The 19,376-nt window shown below is 44.3% G+C and overlaps 1 protein-coding gene across 1 annotated transcript in view; it reads left to right on the top strand.

Annotated features, from left to right (window-relative positions):
- Positions 1 to 19,376, top strand: part of LOC143764281 (indolethylamine N-methyltransferase-like) — a 54,229-nt gene that overhangs the window by 17,267 nt on the left and 17,586 nt on the right. Inside the window, exon 2 of the mRNA XM_077249712.1 lies at positions 5,531 to 5,738. Within this exon, the coding sequence (XP_077105827.1) occupies positions 5,531 to 5,738 (208 nt within the window). The remainder of the gene's footprint in view (positions 1 to 5,530; positions 5,739 to 19,376) is intronic.

The following is a 19,376-nucleotide window of genomic DNA, read 5'->3' as shown; positions in this document are numbered from 1 at the left end:
CCACCACCAAGCTGCCTGCCCGTGTATCCATGTAACCGCTGTGAAACTGCCATGAGCCTATTGTTTGTTATTTTAGGCCTTTGATAGCCTGTGTGCGGTCCCTACTTTAAATACTCCTCCACTCACCACCAAGCTGCCTGCCCGTGTATCCATGTAACCGCTGTGAAACTGCCATGAGCCTATTGTTTGTTATTTTAGGCCTTTGATAGCCTGTGTGCGGTCCCTACTTTAAATACTCCTCCACTCACCACCAAGCTGCCTGCCCGTGTATCCATGTAACCGCTGTGAAACTGCCATGAGCCTATTGTTTGTTATGTTAGGCCTTTGATAGCCTGTCTGCGGTCCCTACTTTAAATACTCCTCCACTGACCAGACCACTGCTGCCCGTGTACCCCTGGAACCAATTATAAAGTGCCTACAGCCAGCCCATTTTCTTATGTTAGGCCTTTGAAGCCTGTCTGCGGTCCCTACTTTAAATACTCCTCCACTGACCAGACCACTGCTGCCCGTGTACCCCTGGAACCAATTATAAAGTGCCTACAGCCAGCCCATTTTCTTATGTTAGGCCTTTGAAGCCTGTCTGCGGTCCCTACTTTAAATACTCCTCCACTCACCACCACCAAGCTGCCTGCCCGTGTATCCATGTAACCGCTGTGAAACTGCCATGAGCCTATTGTTTGTTATTTTAGGCCTTTGATAGCCTGTCTGCGGTCCCTACTTTAAATACTCCTCCACTCACCACCAAGCTGCCTGCCCGTGTATCCATGTAACCGCTGTGAAACTGCCATCATGAGCCTATTGTTTGTTATGTTAGGCCTTTGATAGCCTGTCTGCGGTCCCTACTTTAAATACTCCTCCACTGACCAGACCACTGCTGCCCGTGTACCCCTGGAACCAATTATAAAGTGCCTACAGCCAGCCCATTTTCTTATGTTAGGCCTTTGAAGCCTGTCTGCGGTCCCTACTTTAAATACTCCTCCACTGACCAGACCACTGCTGCCCGTGTACCCCTGGAACCAATTATAAAGTGCCTACAGCCAGCCCATTTTCTTATGTTAGGCCTTTGAAGCCTGTCTGCGGTCCCTACTTTAAATACTCCTCCACTCACCACCACCAAGCTGCCTGCCCGTCTATCCATGTAACCGCTGTAAAACTGCAATGAGCCTATTGTTTGTTATTTTAGGCCTTTGATAGCCTGTCTGCGGCCCCTACTTGCAATACTCCTCCACTGACCACAATGCTGCCTGGAGTGCCTGCCTGTGTATCCATGTAACCGATGTAAAACTGCCATGACTGCCTACTGTTTGTTATTTTAGGCCTTTGATAGCCTGTCTGCAGCCCCTACTTGCAATACTCCTCCACTGACCACACCAATGCTGCCCGTGTACCCCTGGAACCTATTTAAAAGTTCATAGAGCCTAGTTATATATTTTATTTACTATTAATAAGGCCATGATGGACTACGCTGTACCACGCTACAAGCTAACCAGTCGACACTTCTTTTGCGAGAAAAGCCATCCCAACCCTCCACCAGCATGTAGAAGACCGCATTGTCCATGCACTCTGGCAATCTGTGAGTACAAAGGTGCACCTGACAACAGACGCATGGACCTGTAGGCATGGCCACGGAAGATTACGTGTCCATTACGGCGCAATGGGTTAATGTGGTGGATGCATGGTCCACAGGGGACAGCCTACTAAGTCTGTCTGCAGTCCCTAATTCAAATTGTGCTCCACTGTCTAAATCGGAACTTCCACCTTCTGGCTTTCGGCCTATAGTATCAGAAATTAAACTGCATTTGGCCTTCAACTTTGGTTAGGGCCTACTAACGGCTTCTGCCCCTCCCTGGTGTTGCCCTCAACTAAATAAAGCTGAGCTTCAACCTTCTGCTCCAAATTACCATTTTGAAAAATGCAATAGGCTTTTCAGGCCTACTAAAGGAGTCTGTCTGTGTGCCCCTCCCTGGTGTTGTCCTCAACTAAATAAAGCTGAGCTTCAACCTTCCGGCTCTCATTATGTGGTTTTAAAAAAAAAAAAGGTGGTTAGGGCCTACTAACGGCTTCTGCCCCTCCCTGGTGTTGTCCTCAACTAAATAAAGCTGAGCTTCAACCTTCCGGCTCTCATTATGTGGTTTTAAAAAAAAAAAGGTGGTTAGGGCCTACTAACGGCTTCTGCCCCTCCCTGGTGTTGTCCTCAACTAAATAAAGCTGAGCTTCAACCTTCCGGCTCTCATTATGTGGTTTTAAAAAAAAAAAGGTGGTTAGGGCCTACTAACGGCTTCTGCCCCTCCCTGGTGTTGTCCTCAACTAAATAAAGCTGAGCTTCAACCTTCCGGCTCTCATTATGTGGTTTTAAAAAAAAAAAAGGTGGTTAGGGCCTACTAACGGCTTCTGCCCCTCCCTGGTGTTGTCCTCAACTAAATAAAGCTGAGCTTCAACCTTCCGGCTCTCATTATGTGGTTTTAAAAAAAAAAAGGTGGTTAGGGCCTACTAACGGCTTCTGCCCCTCCCTGGTGTTGTCCTCAACTAAATAAAGCTGAGCTTCAACCTTCCGGCTCTCATTATGTGGTTTTAAAAAAAAAAAATGGTGGTTAGGGCCTACTAACGGCTTCTGCCCCTCCCTGGTGTTGTCCTCAACTAAATAAAGCTGAGCTTCAACCTTCCGGCTCTCATTATGTGGTTTTAAAAAAAAAAAATGGTGGTTAGGGCCTACTAACGGCTTCTGCCCCTCCCTGGTGTTGTCCTCAACTAAATAAAGCTGAGCTTCAACCTTCCGGCTCTCATTATGTGGTTTTAAAAAAAAAAAAGGTGGTTAGGGCCTACTAACGGCTTCTGCCCCTCCCTGGTGTTGTCCTCAACTAAATAAAGCTGAGCTTCAACCTTCCGGCTCTCATTATGTGGTTTTAAAAAAAAAAAAGGTGGTTAGGGCCTACTAACGGCTTCTGCCCCTCCCTGGTGTTGTCCTCAACTAAATAAAGCTGAGCTTCAACCTTCCGGCTCTCATTATGTGGTTTTAAAAAAAAAAAAGGTGGTTAGGGCCTACTAACGGCTTCTGCCCCTCCCTGGTGTTGTCCTCAACTAAATAAAGCTGAGCTTCAACCTTCCGGCTCTCATTATGTGGTTTTAAAAAAAAAAAGGTGGTTAGGGCCTACTAACGGCTTCTGCCCCTCCCTGGTGTTGTCCTCAACTAAATAAAGCTGAGCTTCAACCTTCCGGCTCTCATTATGTGGTTTTAAAAAAAAAAAATGGTGGTTAGGGCCTACTAACGGCTTCTGCCCCTCCCTGGTGTTGTCCTCAACTAAATAAAGCTGAGCTTCAACCTTCCGGCTCTCATTAAGTGGTTTTAAAAAAAAAATGGTGGTTAGGGCCTACTAACGGCTTCTGCCCCTCCCTGGTGTTGCCCTCAACTAAATAAAGCTGAGCTTCAACCTTCTGCTCCAAATTACCATTTTAAAAAATGCAATAGGCTTTTCCGGCCTACTAAAGGTGTCTGCCCCTCCCTGGTGTTGTCCTCAACTGAACAAAGCTGAGCTTCCACATTCTGGCTTTCGCCCTATACTATCAGATATTAAACTGCATTTGGCCTACTAGTGTGGTTAGGCCCTTGAAACAGTGTCTGCTGCTCTTGGGTTTGCTACTCCACTGAACAAAGCAATGCCGCCTGTTTAGTCCTGTTACCAATTTTGAACTGCATGTAGCCTACTTTATTCTTTGGCCCTATATCTGTTTCCTCCTCATCCTGCCCATTGCCCAGCCACTGCTAAATGAGTCTGCTGGTACATTGACCGAGACCACTACATTCCCCTTGTACTCTACACAGCCAGAATCTGTCCCTGCTGAAAGTAAGGTTCCCCTTCCCGCATGTTATACCACCTTACACAGGGACAAAGAGGAAGGTGCAGATGAAAGTGCAGGTTCCTTCATCAGGTGGGGGGGCATACTCGTTGGCGACGTCACTGGCACAGGGCCCCTCAGAGTACGCAAAAGTGTCGCTGCTGGTGGGAGGCGCCCCCGCCATGCAAACACACCGCCGTACTTTGAGGGGCCCTGTGCCAGTGGCAATGCGAACGAGTGGGCCCCCCCCCTGCTTGCTCAGGATCACAGCACTTGCAACTTTTAAATAATTACCTTTCCCTGCAACACCGCCGTGACGTAGTCCGCATTTCCTGGGCCCACGAAAAACTTGAGCCGGCCCTACTCCCCCCACAACTTTTGCCAAATGACCCCCAATTCCCTATGCCCAACTATTATTATAAAGTTAATTAAGATTGACAAGCTTCAGAAACAAGAATGGATGTTTTTGGCATTAAAATGGGCACTGTAGGTGTTTTCCTGGCCTCCACTCACTGCCGACTATGCTTCCCCATTGACTTGCATTGGGTTTCGTGTTTCGGTCGATCCCCGACTTTTAGCGATAATCGGCCGACTGCACTCGACTCGACTCTGGACAAAATCGGGTTTCCCAAAACCCTACTCGATCTTAAAAAAATGAAAGTCGCTCAACCCTAGAGACCAGGTCAATGCCACACAGAGTTCTAGCAGCAGACACATCTTTACAGCAACTGTTAAGAGGAGACTTTGTACAGCAGGCCCTCATGGTAAAAAAGCTTCTAGGAAACCACTGCTAAGGACAGGCAACAAGCAAAACGCAAGGAATGGACATTAGACCAGTGGAAATCTGTGCTTTGGTCTGATGAGTCCAAATTTGAGATCTTTGGTTCCAACCACCGTGTCTTTGTGCGACGCAGAAAAGGTGAAAGGATGGACTCTACATGCCTGGTTCCCACCGTGAAGCATGGAAGAGGAGGTGTGATGGTGTGGGGGTGCTTTGCTGGTGACACTGTTGGGGATTTATTCAAGATTGAAGGCATACTGAACAAGCATGGCTACCACAGCATCTTGCAGCGGCATGCTATTCCATCCGGTTTGCGTTTAGTTGGACCATCATTTATTTTTCAACAGGACAATGACCCCAAACACACCTCCAGGTTGTGTAAGGGCTATTTGACCATTTGACCAAGAAGGGGAGTGATGAGGTACTACGCCAGATGACCTGGCCTCCACAGTCACCAGACCTGAACTCAATCGAGATGGTTTGGGGTGAGCTGGACCGCAGAGTGAAGGCAAAAAGGCCAACAAGTGCTTAACATCAACGGGAACTCCTTCAAGATTGTTGATTGTTGGAAGACCATTTCCGGTGACTACCTCTTGAAGCTCATCAAGAGAATGCCAAGAGTGTGCAAAGCAGTCATCAAAGCAAAAGGTGGCTACTTTGAAGAACCTAGAATATAAGACATATTTTCAGTTGTTTCACACTTTTTTGTTAAATATATAATTCCACATGTGTTAATTCATAGTTTTGATGCCTTCAGTGCGAATTTACAATTTTCATAGTCATGAAAATACAGAAAAATCTTTAAATGAGGAGGTGTGTCCACACTTTTGGTCTGTACTGTTTATATATCTATATATATAGATATATAGATATATATTTATTTGTATACTTCAATATTTGGATTTTATTCTGCAGGTCATATTAAAGGAGACATCGTGATTGACCTCAGTCTTGGTTCTATGGTTCACCATTTGTTTGCAGCCTGTGACTTTTTCAAGTACATCATAGTGCTGAAGTCTAGAGACAGCTGCATCATTGAGCTGAAAAGATGGGTGGACGAACGTACAGGAGCTTTTGATTGGACTCATGCTTTAAAACTTCATGCTGACAAAGAAGAATGCAGGTGAGGTATTTGCCCAAATATTAGAAGAATTCCACTGTTATTGTTTCTACAGTACAAAAGAGATGACTGTGGTCTTAGTGTAATATTGTGTATCTTCTGTCTACCTTATTTTGCAGTCATAGCCTATTCAAAATGAAATTTCAAGTGTCAGTAGGAAAGTCTACATTTGTCAGATCAAAATTCTATTGCAAAAATTCTATATCAATCTTGCAGCTTTATAATAAATGGCACTGTTGGGAAAGCACAGTAAGGCTCTAGTCATATCACATTTGGACTGGAGGTATAAAATGGGAATATCCAAACCACAGCTCTTATGTACAGTGGGTGAAATAAGTACTAAAGGTGACATGACATTCTCACCAGATGTTGGTAACAATCGATCCAATCCACACAGGCAAAGAAATCAAACCATAGATGTATTAACCCCTTAATGACCGCCAATACGTCTTTTAACTGACCTGCGATATAAGAGAATAGCCTCCCCATACAGGTGACAAGCCAGCAGCTGTCGACAGTACACTATAGCTGACAACTTGCTGCATCAGCCACAATCAGTGTTTGCACCGTCCAACTCTGTTTAACCCCTTAGATGCTGATGTCAATAGTGACTACATCATATAAATGGTTAACAGAGTGTGGGGGCTTCCTCTTTATCCCAATTGGTGCCCTCAGATCATAATTGTGTGGTCCTGATGCTTGCCATGACAATTTATAACCAAATAGTGGCCTTAGAGTCTGACGGCTGTAGTAACCTGCTCATAAGTTAGCGGCATTTAGGTGGTAAAAATACATTTTCATTTCTTTCATACCACTTTGCATTAATTCCTGAAAATCACCTGAAGGGTTAATAAACTACCTGACAGCAATTTTCAATATGTCAGGGAGTGCTGTTTTTAAAATAGTATAACTTTTGGGGGTTTCCCAATGTGTAGGACCCATAAAGTCACTTCAAACATGGGTAGGTCCCTAAAAAAAAAAATTTAGTAAATTTCCTTGAAAAAATGAAAAATTACTGCTATAAATAATGCTGATGTAAAGCAGACATGTGGGAAATGTTATTTATTAATGTTTTTGTGTGTTAGGACTATCTGGTTTAAAGGGATAATCATTCAAAGTTTGGAAATTGCTAATTTTTAAAATTTTTCTCAAATTTCTAATATTTTTTGTAAATAAACACAAAACATACTGACCTAAATTTACCATTATCATAAAGTATAATGTGTCACGAAAAAAAACAATCTGAAAATCACAGGGATATGTTGAAGCGTTCCAGAGTTATTACCACATAAAGTGACACTGGTCAGATTTTACAAATTTGGCTCCGTCACTAAGGAGCTAATTTATGTGTAATAATGAGAAATGACAAAGGTAAAAAGTATTGAACAAGCTTACTGAAATGTAATTAATACTTCGTACAAAATACTTTGTTGGTGATGACAGGTTCATGGCGCCTCCTGTACAGAGAAACTAGTTACAGGCATTGCTCAGGTGTGATTTTGGACCATTCTTCCACACAAACACTCTACACATCCTGGAGCTTCCGTGGATTTCTTCTATGAACTCTGAGCTTTAGTTCCTTCAATACATTTTCTACTGGATTCAGGTCCGGTTATTGGCTTTGCCATTGTAGCAGCTTTATTTCCTTTCTTTGAAACCAATTGAGAATTTCCTTGACCTTATGTTTGTGGTCATTATCCTGCTGAAATGTCCACCCTCGTTTCATCTTCATCACACTGGTATAGATGGCAGCAGATTTTTATCAAGAATGTCATGGTACATTTGTCCATTCATCCTTCCTTCAATTACATAAGGTTTGCTAGTGCTGCATGTTGAAAAACAGCCCCACACCATGATGTTCATGAAATGATACCACCTTTCTGTGTGTCTGAATCCAGTGAATACTGTCTGTCATCCAAATTAGAGCTGTGTCATGCTGAGCTGTCAGTATTTGATGAACAGCTCAGTTGTCCATCAGGCTGGGGCAAGCTGAGCTGTTAGTGTCTTGATTGACAGTGTGTCAGGTGTTGTGATTCGGTTATTTGGCTCCCCCAGTGGTCGCTTGTGGTACTGGTGTCTTGTGAGCTTTTCACCTGTTTCTATCAGGATGTGGGAGTTTCCTATTTAGCCTTGTTCCTCAGTCATTCCAATGCCGGCCATCAATGTAACCAGAGTCTTTCTGTTGCATGTACCTGCTCCCAGTCTGCTGACCAGCTAAGTTGGACATTTCTGTCCTTAGTCTATTTTTGTATGTTTTGTCCAGTTTGCAGTTATGTGATTCTCTGCAGCTGGAAGCTCTTGTGGGCTGAAATTGCCACTCCGGTGCCATGAGTTGGCACATGAGTTTAAGGTAATTTCAGGATGGTTTTTGATAGGGTTTTGTAGCTGACTGCGAAGTCCACTATTGTATCCTTCTGCTATCTAGTTAGTGGGCCTCGCTGTGCTAAATCTGCTTTCATACTACGTTTGTCTTTTCACCTTAACTCACCGTTATTATATGTGGGGGGCTACTATCTCCTGTGGGGAATTTTCCTCTGGAGGCAAGCCAGGACTGTGTTTCATCTATTAGGGGTAGTTAGTCCTCCGGCTGGTGCGAGACGTCTAGCGAAAACGTAGGCACGTTCCCTGGCTACTATTAGTTGTGTGTATAGGTTTAGCATCGCGGTCAGCTCTAGTTTCCATCACCCGAGAGCTTGTCCGTTTTTCTATGTTTCTGATGTTCCCCTGCCATTGGGAACCATAACAGTATGGCCGGCCTACATGTTTAATCTATGGGCTGAAGCAGGAGAGAAAAAGGAACTGTGTGGAATTTTTTTTTTTTTTCCTCTGAAGTTGCACTCCAGCTCTAATTGCAGTCTCCTGCTTTCCTCTCCTCTTAACCCCTGAATGGCTCAGATTTTATCTGTTGAAATATGGATCTCCAGAGTCTGGCTACAAATTTGAATAATCTTGCTGCTAAAGTTCAGAATATACAAGATTTTGTTATACATGCTCCTCGGTCTGAACCTAAAATTCCTTTACCAGAGTTTTTCTCCGGAGATCGATCTTGTTTTCTGAATTTTAAATACAATTGTAAATTGTTTCTTTCTCTGAGATCTCACTCTGCTGGAGATCCTGCACAGCAGGTTAAAATAGTGATTTCATTATTGCGGGGTGACCCTCAAAATTGGGCATTTTCATTGGCGCCAGGGGATCCTGCGTTGCTCAATGTGGATGCGTTTTTTCTGGCCTTAGGGTTGCTTTATGAGGAACCTAATTTAGAGATACAGGCTGAAAAGGCCTTGATAGCCCTCTCTCAGGGGCAAGATGAAGCCGAAATATATTGCCAAAAATTTCGAAAATGGTCTGTGCTTACTCAGTGGAATGAGTGCGCTCTGGCGGCAAATTTCAGAGAAGGTCTCTCTGATGCCGTAAAAGACGTCATGGTGGGGTTTCCTACGCCTACGGGTCTGAATGAGTCCATGACAATGGCTATTCAGATTGATCGGCGTTTACGGGAACGCAAACCTGTGCACCATTTGGCGGTGTCTTCTGAGAGGGTACCAGAGAGTATGCAATGTGATAGTTTTCTGTCCAGAAGCGAACGACAGAATTATAGGCGCAAAAATAAGTTGTGCTTCTATTGTGGGAATTCAACTCATGTTATATCAGCATGCTCAAAACGAACAAACAAAGTTGCTAAATCCTCTGCTATTGGCACTTTGCAGTCCAAGTTTATTTTGTCTGTGACTTTAATTTGTTCGTTATCTTCTATTGTCGCGGATGCTTATGGGGATTCTGGTGCCGCTTTGAGTCTTATGGATTGGTCATTTGCCAGGCGCTGTGGGTTTGATCTAGAGCCTCTGGAAGTCCCTATACCTTTAAAGGGTATTGATTCTACACCATTGGCTAGTAATAAACCACAATACTGGACACAAGTGACTATGCGTATGACTCCAGACCATCAGGAGGTGATTCGCTTCCTTGTGTTGTTTAATCTACATGATGTATTAGTGCTGGGATTGCCATGGTTGCAAACCCATAACCCAGTCCTTGACTGGAAAACAATGTCTGTACTAAGCTGGGGATGTCAGGGAAATCATGGGGGCGCACCTTTGGTTTCCATTGCTTCATCTATTCCCTCTGAGATCCCGGCTTTTTTGTCTGATTATTGTGATGTTTTTGAGGAGTCTACTCTTAATTCTCTTCCCCCTCACAGAGATTGTGATTGCGCCATAGATTTGATTCCTGGCAGTAAATTTCCTAAGGGTCGTTTATTCAATCTGTCTGTACCTGAACATGCTGCTATGCGAGAGTATGTTAGGGAGTCCTTGGAAAAGGGACATATTCGTCCTTCTTCGTCTCCTTTAGGAGCAGGGTTCTTTTTTGTAGCCAAAAGAGATGGTTCTTTGAGACCTTGTATTGATTATAGACTCTTAAATAAGATCACAGTCAAATATCAGTATCCTTTGCCATTGCTGACAGATTTATTTGCTCGCTTTAAGGGAGCTAAGTGGTTCTCTAAGATTGATCTTCGCGGTGCGTATAATTTGGTGTGAATTAAGCAGGGGGATGAGTGGAAAACCGCATTTAATACGCCCGAGGGCCATTTTGAGTATTTGGTAATGCCTTTTGGTTTGTCAAATGCCCCTTTGGTCTTTCAGTCTTTTATGCACAATATTTTCCGTGAATATCTGGATAAATTCATGGTTGTGTATCTGGATGATGTTTTCATTTTTTCGGATGACTGGGAGTCTCATGTTCAACAGGTTAGGAAGGTTTTTCAGGTTTTGCGGACCAATTCTCTGTTTGTAAAGGGTGCAAAGTGTGTTTTTGGGGTTCAGAAGATTTCTTTTCTGGGGTACATTTTTTCCCCTTCTTCTATTGAGATGGATCCTGTTAAGGTTCGGGCAATTTGTGACTGGACGCAGCCGACTTCTCTTAAGAGCCTTCAGAAATTTTTGGGCTTTGCTAATTTTTATCGTTGATTCATAACTGTTTTTTCTAGCGTGGTCAAGCCTTTGACTGATTTGACTAAAAAAGGTGCTGATGTGGCCGCCTGGTCTCCTGCTGCTCTGGAGGCCTTTCGAGAGCTTAAGCGCCGCTTTTCTTCTGCCCCTGTGTTGTGCCAGCCTGATGTTTCACTTCCTTTTCAGGTGGAAGTTGATGCTTCCGAGATTGGAGCGGGGGCGGTTTTGTCACAGAAAAGTTCAGATGGTTCAGTGATGAGACCTTGTGCGTTCTTTTCTTGAAAATTTTTGCCCGCCGAGCGAAACTATGATGTTGGTAATCGGGAGCTTTTGGCGATGAAATGGGCATTCGAGGAGTGGCGTCATTGGCTTGAGGGTGCTAGACATCAGGTGGTGGTCTTGACTGATCACAAGAATTTGATTTATCTTGAGTCGGCCAGACGTCTGAATCCTAGACAGGCGCGCTGGTCGTTGTTTTTCTCTCGGTTTAATTTTGTGGTCTCGTATCTGCCAGGTTCTAAAAATGTGAAGGCTGATGCCCTTTCTAGGAGTTTTGAACCTGATTTCCCTGGTGATTCCAAACCTACAGGTATCCTTAAGGATGGGGTGATATTGTCTGCTGTCTCCCCTGACCTGCGACGTGCTTTACAAGAGTTTCAGGCGGATCGGCCTGATCGTTGTCCGCCTGGTAGATTGTTTGTGCCGGATGAGTGGACCAGTAGAGTCATCTCGGAGGTTCATTCTTCTGCGTTGGCAGGTCATCCGGGAATTTTTGGTACCAGGGATTTGGTGGCTAGGTCCTTCTGGTGGCCTTCCCTGTCTCGGGACGTGCGTACTTTTGTGCAGTCTTGTGATGTTTGTGCTTGGGCCAAGCCTTGTTGTTCTCGGGCTAGTGGATTGTTGTTGTCCTTGCCTATTCCTAAGAGGCCTTGGACACACATCTCTATGGATTTTATTTCTGATCTCCCTGTTTCTCAGAAAATGTCTGTCATCTGGGTGGTGTGTGACCGTTTTTCTAAGATGGTTCATTTGGTACCTTTGCCCAAGTTGCCTTCCTCATCTGAGTTGGTGCCTCTGTTTTTTCAGAATGTGGTTCGGTTGCATGGTATCCCGGAGAATATAGTTTCTGACAGGGGATCTCAGTTTGTGTCCAGATTTTGGCGGGCGTTTTGTGCCAGGATGGGCATTGATTTGTCTTTTTCGTCTGCATTTCATCCTCAGACGAATGGCCAGACGGAGCGTACTAATCAGACCTTGGAGACTTATTTGAGGTGTTTTGTGTCTGCTGATCAGGATGACTGGGTCACCTTTTTGCCGTTGGCAGAGTTTGCCCTTAATAATCGGGCCAGTTCTGCCACTTTGGTTTCCCCTTTCTTTTGCAATTCGGGGTTCCATCCTCGTTTTTCATCTGGTCAGGTGGAATCTTCGGATTGTCCTGGAGTGGATACTATGGTGGACAGGTTGCATCGTATTTGGGGTCAGGTGGTGGACAATTTAAAGTTGTCCCAGGAGAGGACTCAGCATTTTGCTAATCGCCATCGTCGTGTTGGTCCTCGTCTTCGTGTTGGGGACTTGGTGTGTTTGTCTTCCCGTTTTGTCCCTATGAGGGTCTCTTCTCCTAAGTTTAAGCCTCGGTTCATCGGTCCTTATAGGATTTTGGAAATTCTTAACCCTGTGTCTTTTCGTTTGGACCTCCCAGCATCCTTTGCTATCCATAATGTTTTCCATCGGTCGTTATTGCGGAGGTATGAGGTGCCAGTTGTGCCTTCTGTTGAGCCTCCTGCTCCTGTGCTGGTTGAGGGTGAATTGGAGTACGTGGTGGAGAAAATCTTGGACTCCCGTGTTTCCAGACGGAGACTTCAGTATCTGGTTAAGTGGAAGGGCTACGGTCAGGAGGATAATTCTTGAGTTTCAGCTTCAGATGTTCATGCCTCTGATTTGGTCCGTGCCTTTCATAGGGCTCATCCAGATCACCCTGATGGTTTTTGTGAGGGTTCGGTGCCCCCTCCTTAAGGGGGGGTACTGTTGTGATTCGGTTATTTGGCTCCCCCAGTGGTCGCTTGTGGTACTGGTGTCTTGTGAGCTTTTCACCTGTTTCTATCAGGATGTGGGAGTTTCCTATTTAGCCTTGTTCCTCAGTCATTCCAATGCCGGCCATCAATGTAACCAGAGTCTTTCTGTTGCATGTACCTGCTCCCAGTCTGCTGACCAGCTAAGTTGGACATTTCTGTCCTTAGTCTATTTTTGTATGTTTTGTCCAGTTTGCAGTTATGTGATTCTCTGCAGCTGGAAGCTCTTGTGGGCTGAAATTGCCACTCCGGTGCCATGAGTTGGCACATGAGTTTAAGGTAATTTCAGGATGGTTTTTGATAGGGTTTTGTAGCTGACTGCGAAGTCCACTATTGTATCCTTCTGCTATCTAGTTAGTGGGCCTCGCTGTGCTAAATCTGCTTTCATACTACGTTTGTCTTTTCACCTTAACTCACCGTTATTATATGTGGGGGGCTACTATCTCCTGTGGGGAATTTTCCTCTGGAGGCAAGCCAGGACTGTGTTTCATCTATTAGGGGTAGTTAGTCCTCCGGCTGGTGCGAGACGTCTAGCGAAAACGTAGGCACGTTCCCTGGCTACTATTAGTTGTGTGTATAGGTTTAGCATCGCGGTCAGCTCTAGTTTCCATCACCCGAGAGCTTGTCCGTTTTTCTATGTTTCTGATGTTCCCCTGCCATTGGGAACCATAACAGTCAGGACTCTGAACATTTTTTATTATCTTTTTGTGCATTACTGCCCTTTTCCAAGATGGCGTCTTTGGTCTCATCTGCACTGTGTCTTCCTGCTATAAAACTCCACCCCAGCCTTCAGTCTGTGCTAGAGTATTCTGCCTTGCATCCAGCTCCTGATCTCTGGTGACTCCCTGGCTATATACCTGCTCCTGTGAACCTGTGGGGTTGTCCTGCTACTCTGCTCTGAGTTCCTGCTGCATACACCAGTTCCAGTAATCCTCCTTCATCTGCTGCTCGTGTTTACTTCCATCTGCATTTGCTGGACATGTAAGCTGTTTGCTGCTCTGCAAGAACCTGAGACTATTGCCCAGAACCCAGAATTATTTGAACTGCCTTATAGCATATCTATCTGTGTTTTGGACTAAGCAAGAACTTATTCGTGTCAAGTATCCTCAAGAATAATTGTGCTTCATAGACTTACTGCGTGATTGCATTTTCCTCTGAAGTTTCCTATAGACTGCTGAGCTGCATTTGATATTTGCACCAGGTGTTGTGGACTTGAGTTTCTCTCTGCACCTGTTTGAATCACCGCGTGATAATATAGACTTTACCACTTATAAAACTGTGTTCTGTAGTTGTCCTGTTCCACGCAAAGAGTCTACTGAGTTATCCCCTATAATTATTACACAGTGTAGCCTGTTATGACCTGGTGGTTAAGGAGCAACATGGGACGAGCTCTGAGGAGGTGGTATCTGTACTGACTGCAGTTCCTAATCCTAACACCAACACTAGAAGTAGCCGTGGGATGTTCCTGTCACTCCCTAGACACCTCGTCACAGCCTGAGAACTAACTACCCCTAAAGAGGGAAACAGAAAGCTATCTTGCCTCAGAGAAAATCCCCAAAAGGAAAGATAGCCCCCCACAAATATTGACTGTGAATGGAGAGGGAAATGACATACACAGAAATGAAAACAGATTTTAGCAAAGGAGGCCACTACTAATCTAGATAGACAGAACAGGAAAGGATACTGTGCGGTCAGTATTAAAAACTAAAAGTCCACGCAGAGTTTACAAAAATAATCTCCACACCGACTCACGGTGTGGAGGGCAAATCTGCTTCCCCAGAGCTTCCAGCTAGACTGAATATATCATACTGACAAGCTGGACAAGAAAAAACATAACATGAGCTGAGCGATTAAGTCCACAGCAAATGGACAACCAAAAGAACAAGCAAGAACTTATCTATTGCTAAAATGGACAGGCCATCAGAGAAATCCAAGGAGAGATCTGAATCCAACCCAGAAACATTGGCAGCTGGCATTGACTGAAGACCAGAGCCAGGTTAAATAGCAGAGCCAGGAGAGATGATCAGTGGAAGCAGCTGCTAAAGCTAAACCCAAGGAGCAGCAGTTCCACTTAAAACCACCGGAGGGAGTCCAAGGACAGAATTCACAAAAGTGCCATTCACAACCACCGGAGGGAGCCCAAGAACGGAATTCACAACAGTAGCCGTCCAATTGGAGTTTGGGTGTTGATTGAGATTCATCCAGCTGTCACCTGTTCAAATCAACTACCGAGTGGTGCACATAGACCACACAAAGAGTATAATCCTTTTAAATAGAATCTTTATTAATATAATAAAATTAAGAACATTTAAGAACAAGTACTACTGGACACCATATCCTCAAGGTCAGACTACCACTGACACATCATAAATACCTTTACATATTTATCATATTGTATCGGCCCATAAGGCTGGGGTCACACTTGGCGTAAGTCAATACGCCACGTATTATACGTCCGTACTACGGCCGTAATACGGAGAAATGTTCCCAAAATATTGATCCGTAGTCAGGGTGTGTCAGCGTATTTTGCGCATGGCATCCTCCGTATGTAATCCGTATGGCATCCGTACTGCGAGATTTTCGCGCAGGCCTGCAAAACCGACATCTAATGGATTTATGTGCTCAAATGTTCGGGAAAACATATATACAGTATATGTATATATATATATAGGTCACTGAGACACATATATATATATTCTGTATTTAGATTTCATTCAGCGCGATATCTGTGAAATGCCGGTAATTCAATTGCCGGCTTTTCATTTCTCCTGCACAAACCCGACAGGATATGAGACATGGTTTACATACAGTAAACCATCTCATATCCCCTTTTTTTTGCATATTCCACACTACTAATGTTAGTAGTGTGTATGTGCAAAATTTCAGCGCTGTAGCTGCTAAAATAAAGGGTTAAATGGCGGAAAAAATTGGCGTGGGCTCCCGCGCAATTTTCTCCGCCAGAATGGTAAAGCCAGTGACTGAGGGCAGATATTAATAGCCAGGAGAGGGTCCATGGTTATTGGCCCCCCCGTGGCTAAAAACATCTGCCCCCAGCCACCCCAGAAAAGGCACATCTGGAAGATGCGCCTATTCTGGCACTTGGCCACTCCCTTCCCACTCCCTGTAGCGGTGGGATATGGGGTAATGAAGGGTTAATGCCACCTTGCTATTGTAAGGTGACATTAAGCCAGATTAATAATGGAGAGGCGTCAATTATGACACCTATCCATTATTAATCCAATTGTTTGAAAGGGTTAAAAAACACACACACACATGATTTAAAAGTATTTTAATGAAATAAACACAGCGGTTGTTTTAATATTTTATTGCTCTCTCAATCCATTTGCAGGCCCTCGCTTGGCAAAATAATAAACGCACAATATACATACCTTCTGATGTCCGATCACGTCCCACGATGTAATCCATCTGAAGGGGTTAACTAATATTACAGGCACGAGCTGCGATAAACCACTCGCTCGTGCCTGTAATCCCCGGGTGCTGAAAGGAAAGCTGGATCTGTACTTACATTGAGTCGCGGTGATGCGCCCCTGCTGGATGTTCTCATGAACTGCAGCCTGGGAACTTTTTCCCACGCTCCAGGTCATATGAGGACATCCACCAGGGGGCGCATCACCGCGATTGAAGGAAATGTAGGTCAATGACCTACATTTCATTCATTCGCCGGGGAATTACAAGCACGAGCACACCTCTGCATTAGCAGGGCTCCTGCTTGTAAATTATTTTAACCCCTTCAGATGGATTACATCGTGGGACGTGACGGTTCAGCTGAGGGTATGTATCTTGTGCATTTATTATTTTGCCAAGCGAGGGCCTGCAAATGGATTGAGAGAGCAATAAATTATTAAAACAACCGCTGTGTTTATTTCATTAAAATACTTTTAAATCATGTGTGTGTGTTTTTTAACCCTTTCAAACAATTGGATTAATAATGGATAGGTGTCATAATTGACGCCTCTCCATTATTAATCTGGCTTAATGTCACCTTACAATAGCAAGGTGGCATTAACCCTTCATTACCCCATATCCCACCGCTACAGGGAGTGGGAAGAGAGTGGCCAAGTGCCAGAATAGGCGCATCTTCCAGATGTGCCTTTTCTGGGGTGGCTGGGGGCAGATGTTTTTAGCCACGGGAGGGCCAATAACCATGGACCCTCTCCTGGCTATTAATATCTGCCCTCAGTCACTGGCTTTACCATTCTGGCGGAGAAAATTGCGCGGGAGCCCACGTCAATTTTTTCCGCCACTTAACCCTTTATTTTAGCAGCTGCAGCGCTGAAATTTTGCACATACACACTTCTAACATTAGTAGTGTGGAATATGCAAAAAAAAAGGGGATATGAGATGGTTTACTGTATGTAAACCATGTCTCATATCCTGTCGGGTTTGTGCAGGAGAAATGAAAAGCCGGCAATTGAATTCCCGACTTTTCACTAACACCGCTGCGTATTTCTCGCAAGTCACACTGCTGGTCCGTGTGGAATCCATATTTTTCTCGCCCCCATAGACTTTCATTGGCGAATTTGTTGCGCAATACGCTGACAAACGCAGCATGCTGCGATTTTGTACGGCCGTAGAAAGCCGTATAATACTGAACCGTAATATACGGCTGATAGGATCAGCCCCATTGAGAATCATTGTGCCGTATGTAATGCGAATTTTACGGACGTAGTTTCTGCGCTCTTACGTCCGTAAAACACGCATGTTTGACCCCGGCCTAATACTAATAAAAGCAAGCACAAAAGTACAAGATCCAATCATAAGGGCCACAAATATAGTTCAGAAGCCAGCCGTACTACCTACAGGTTACTTGTAAAAATAATGAAAGTGCAAATGCATATAGTGTAACCTGAGGTAAACTCTGCTTGCTATAATCTCAATATTTAATAAGAAAAAATGACATATCTTACCAATGGAATAAATAGGTGATGTGCCAGTGGAAGACCGTCCCTGCCGACCCAACGCATGTTTCGTCAAGACTTCCTCCTGAAGATTTATTAGTATTATGGGCCAATATGATATGATGAATATGTAAAGGTATTTATGATGTGTCAGTGGTAGTCTGTCCTTGAGAATATGGTGTCCAGTAGTACTTGTTCTTAAATGTTCTTAATTTTATTATATTAATAAAGATTCTATTTAAAAGGATTAGACTCTTTGTGTGGTCTATGTGCACCACTTGGTAGTTGATTTATATTGCGTTTTGAGTTGTTTGTCCTACCTATTTTTTGGGATTCTTTTTGAGTGGTAATATGTCACCTGTTCAAGTAATTAACTGGCTATTTAGCCAGCTCTCTGCCCCAGACTAGTCCCAATTGTAGCTTCATGCTCACTGGTGTATGTTTTCGTTATTGCTCTGATCTACTGCTGCCAGACCGTGGACCTCTTTTTGACCATCCGTTTGCTTTGACCCTTTGCTTGTTCTGCTCTCTTCCTGGGTATCAGACCTCTGGACCATTATCTATTTTTTTTGTCTCATCCCTCTGTCTTTGGCCTACCCTCCTGGCTTCTGACCTTGGATCTTTTGATCACCAAGTCTCTCAGCTTGTCCGTGAGTAGTAACTAGTGTCACAGTTCCCATCTCCAAATTTCATTGCTGGCATAGTGTTTTTGGGGTAGTATGCAGTGCCCTTTGGTTTCCAAACATGGTGTGTATTATGTCATATTCAATTTACAGGGTGGGCCATGTATATGGATACACCTAAATAAAATGGGAATGGTTGGTGATCTCAACTTCCTGTTTGTGGCACATTAGAATATAGGAGGGGAAAACTTTTCAAGATGGGTGGTGACCATGGCGGCCATTTTGACATTGGCCATTTTAAATCCAGCTTTATTTTTTCCAATGGGAAGAGGGTCATGTGACACAACAAATTTATTGAGAATTTCATTTGAGAATTGAGCAGAAGTTCAGTTTTGGAGAGGATGAGTTTCAGATAGAGAGCGGACATGATGTTGGAGACTGCAGACAGACAGTCAGTGGCGTTCTGTAGTGTATATAGTTGTGTGTCATGAGAATAAAGATGGTTCTGAAAGCCAAATCTGCTGATGGTCTGTCCAATTGGGGCCGTGTAGAGAGAGAAGAGAAGGGGGCCAAGGACTGAGCCCTGAGGCACTGCAACAGTGAGAGGAAGAGGAGATGAAGTGGAGCCAGTGAACAGAACACTGAAGGAGTGGTCAGAAAGAGAGGAGGAGAACTAGGAGAGAGCAGTGTCCTTAATAACTAGTGACCAGAGCCTAGAGAGTAGGAGAGGGTGGTCAACAGTGTCGAAAGCTGCAGAAAGGTCGAGAAGAATGAGCAGAGAGTGGTCACCATTATGTTTTGCTGTCAGAAGGTCATTGGTCACTTTGATGAGTGCAGTTTCTGTTGAATGTAGGGGGCAGAAACAGGACTGTGAAGGGTCTAGGAGGGAGTGAGTGGGGAGGTAACAGGAAAGGCAGGAGTATATCAGGCGCTTCAAGAGTTTAGATATGAAGGGGAGATTGGAGACTGGTCTTTAGTTGTTTGTGCAGGATGGGTCAAGGGTGGGTTTCTTTAGTAATGGAGTAATGATAGAGTGTTTGAAGGAGGAGGGCAAAATGCCAGAGGAGAGGGAGAGATTAAA

Source organism: Ranitomeya variabilis, chromosome 4, assembly GCF_051348905.1.
Source record: "Ranitomeya variabilis isolate aRanVar5 chromosome 4, aRanVar5.hap1, whole genome shotgun sequence".
NCBI classification, from domain to species: Eukaryota; Metazoa; Chordata; class Amphibia; order Anura; family Dendrobatidae; genus Ranitomeya; species Ranitomeya variabilis.
The sequence above is the reverse complement of the archived record's forward strand: the minus strand, read 5'-3'. Positions and strand labels throughout refer to the sequence as shown.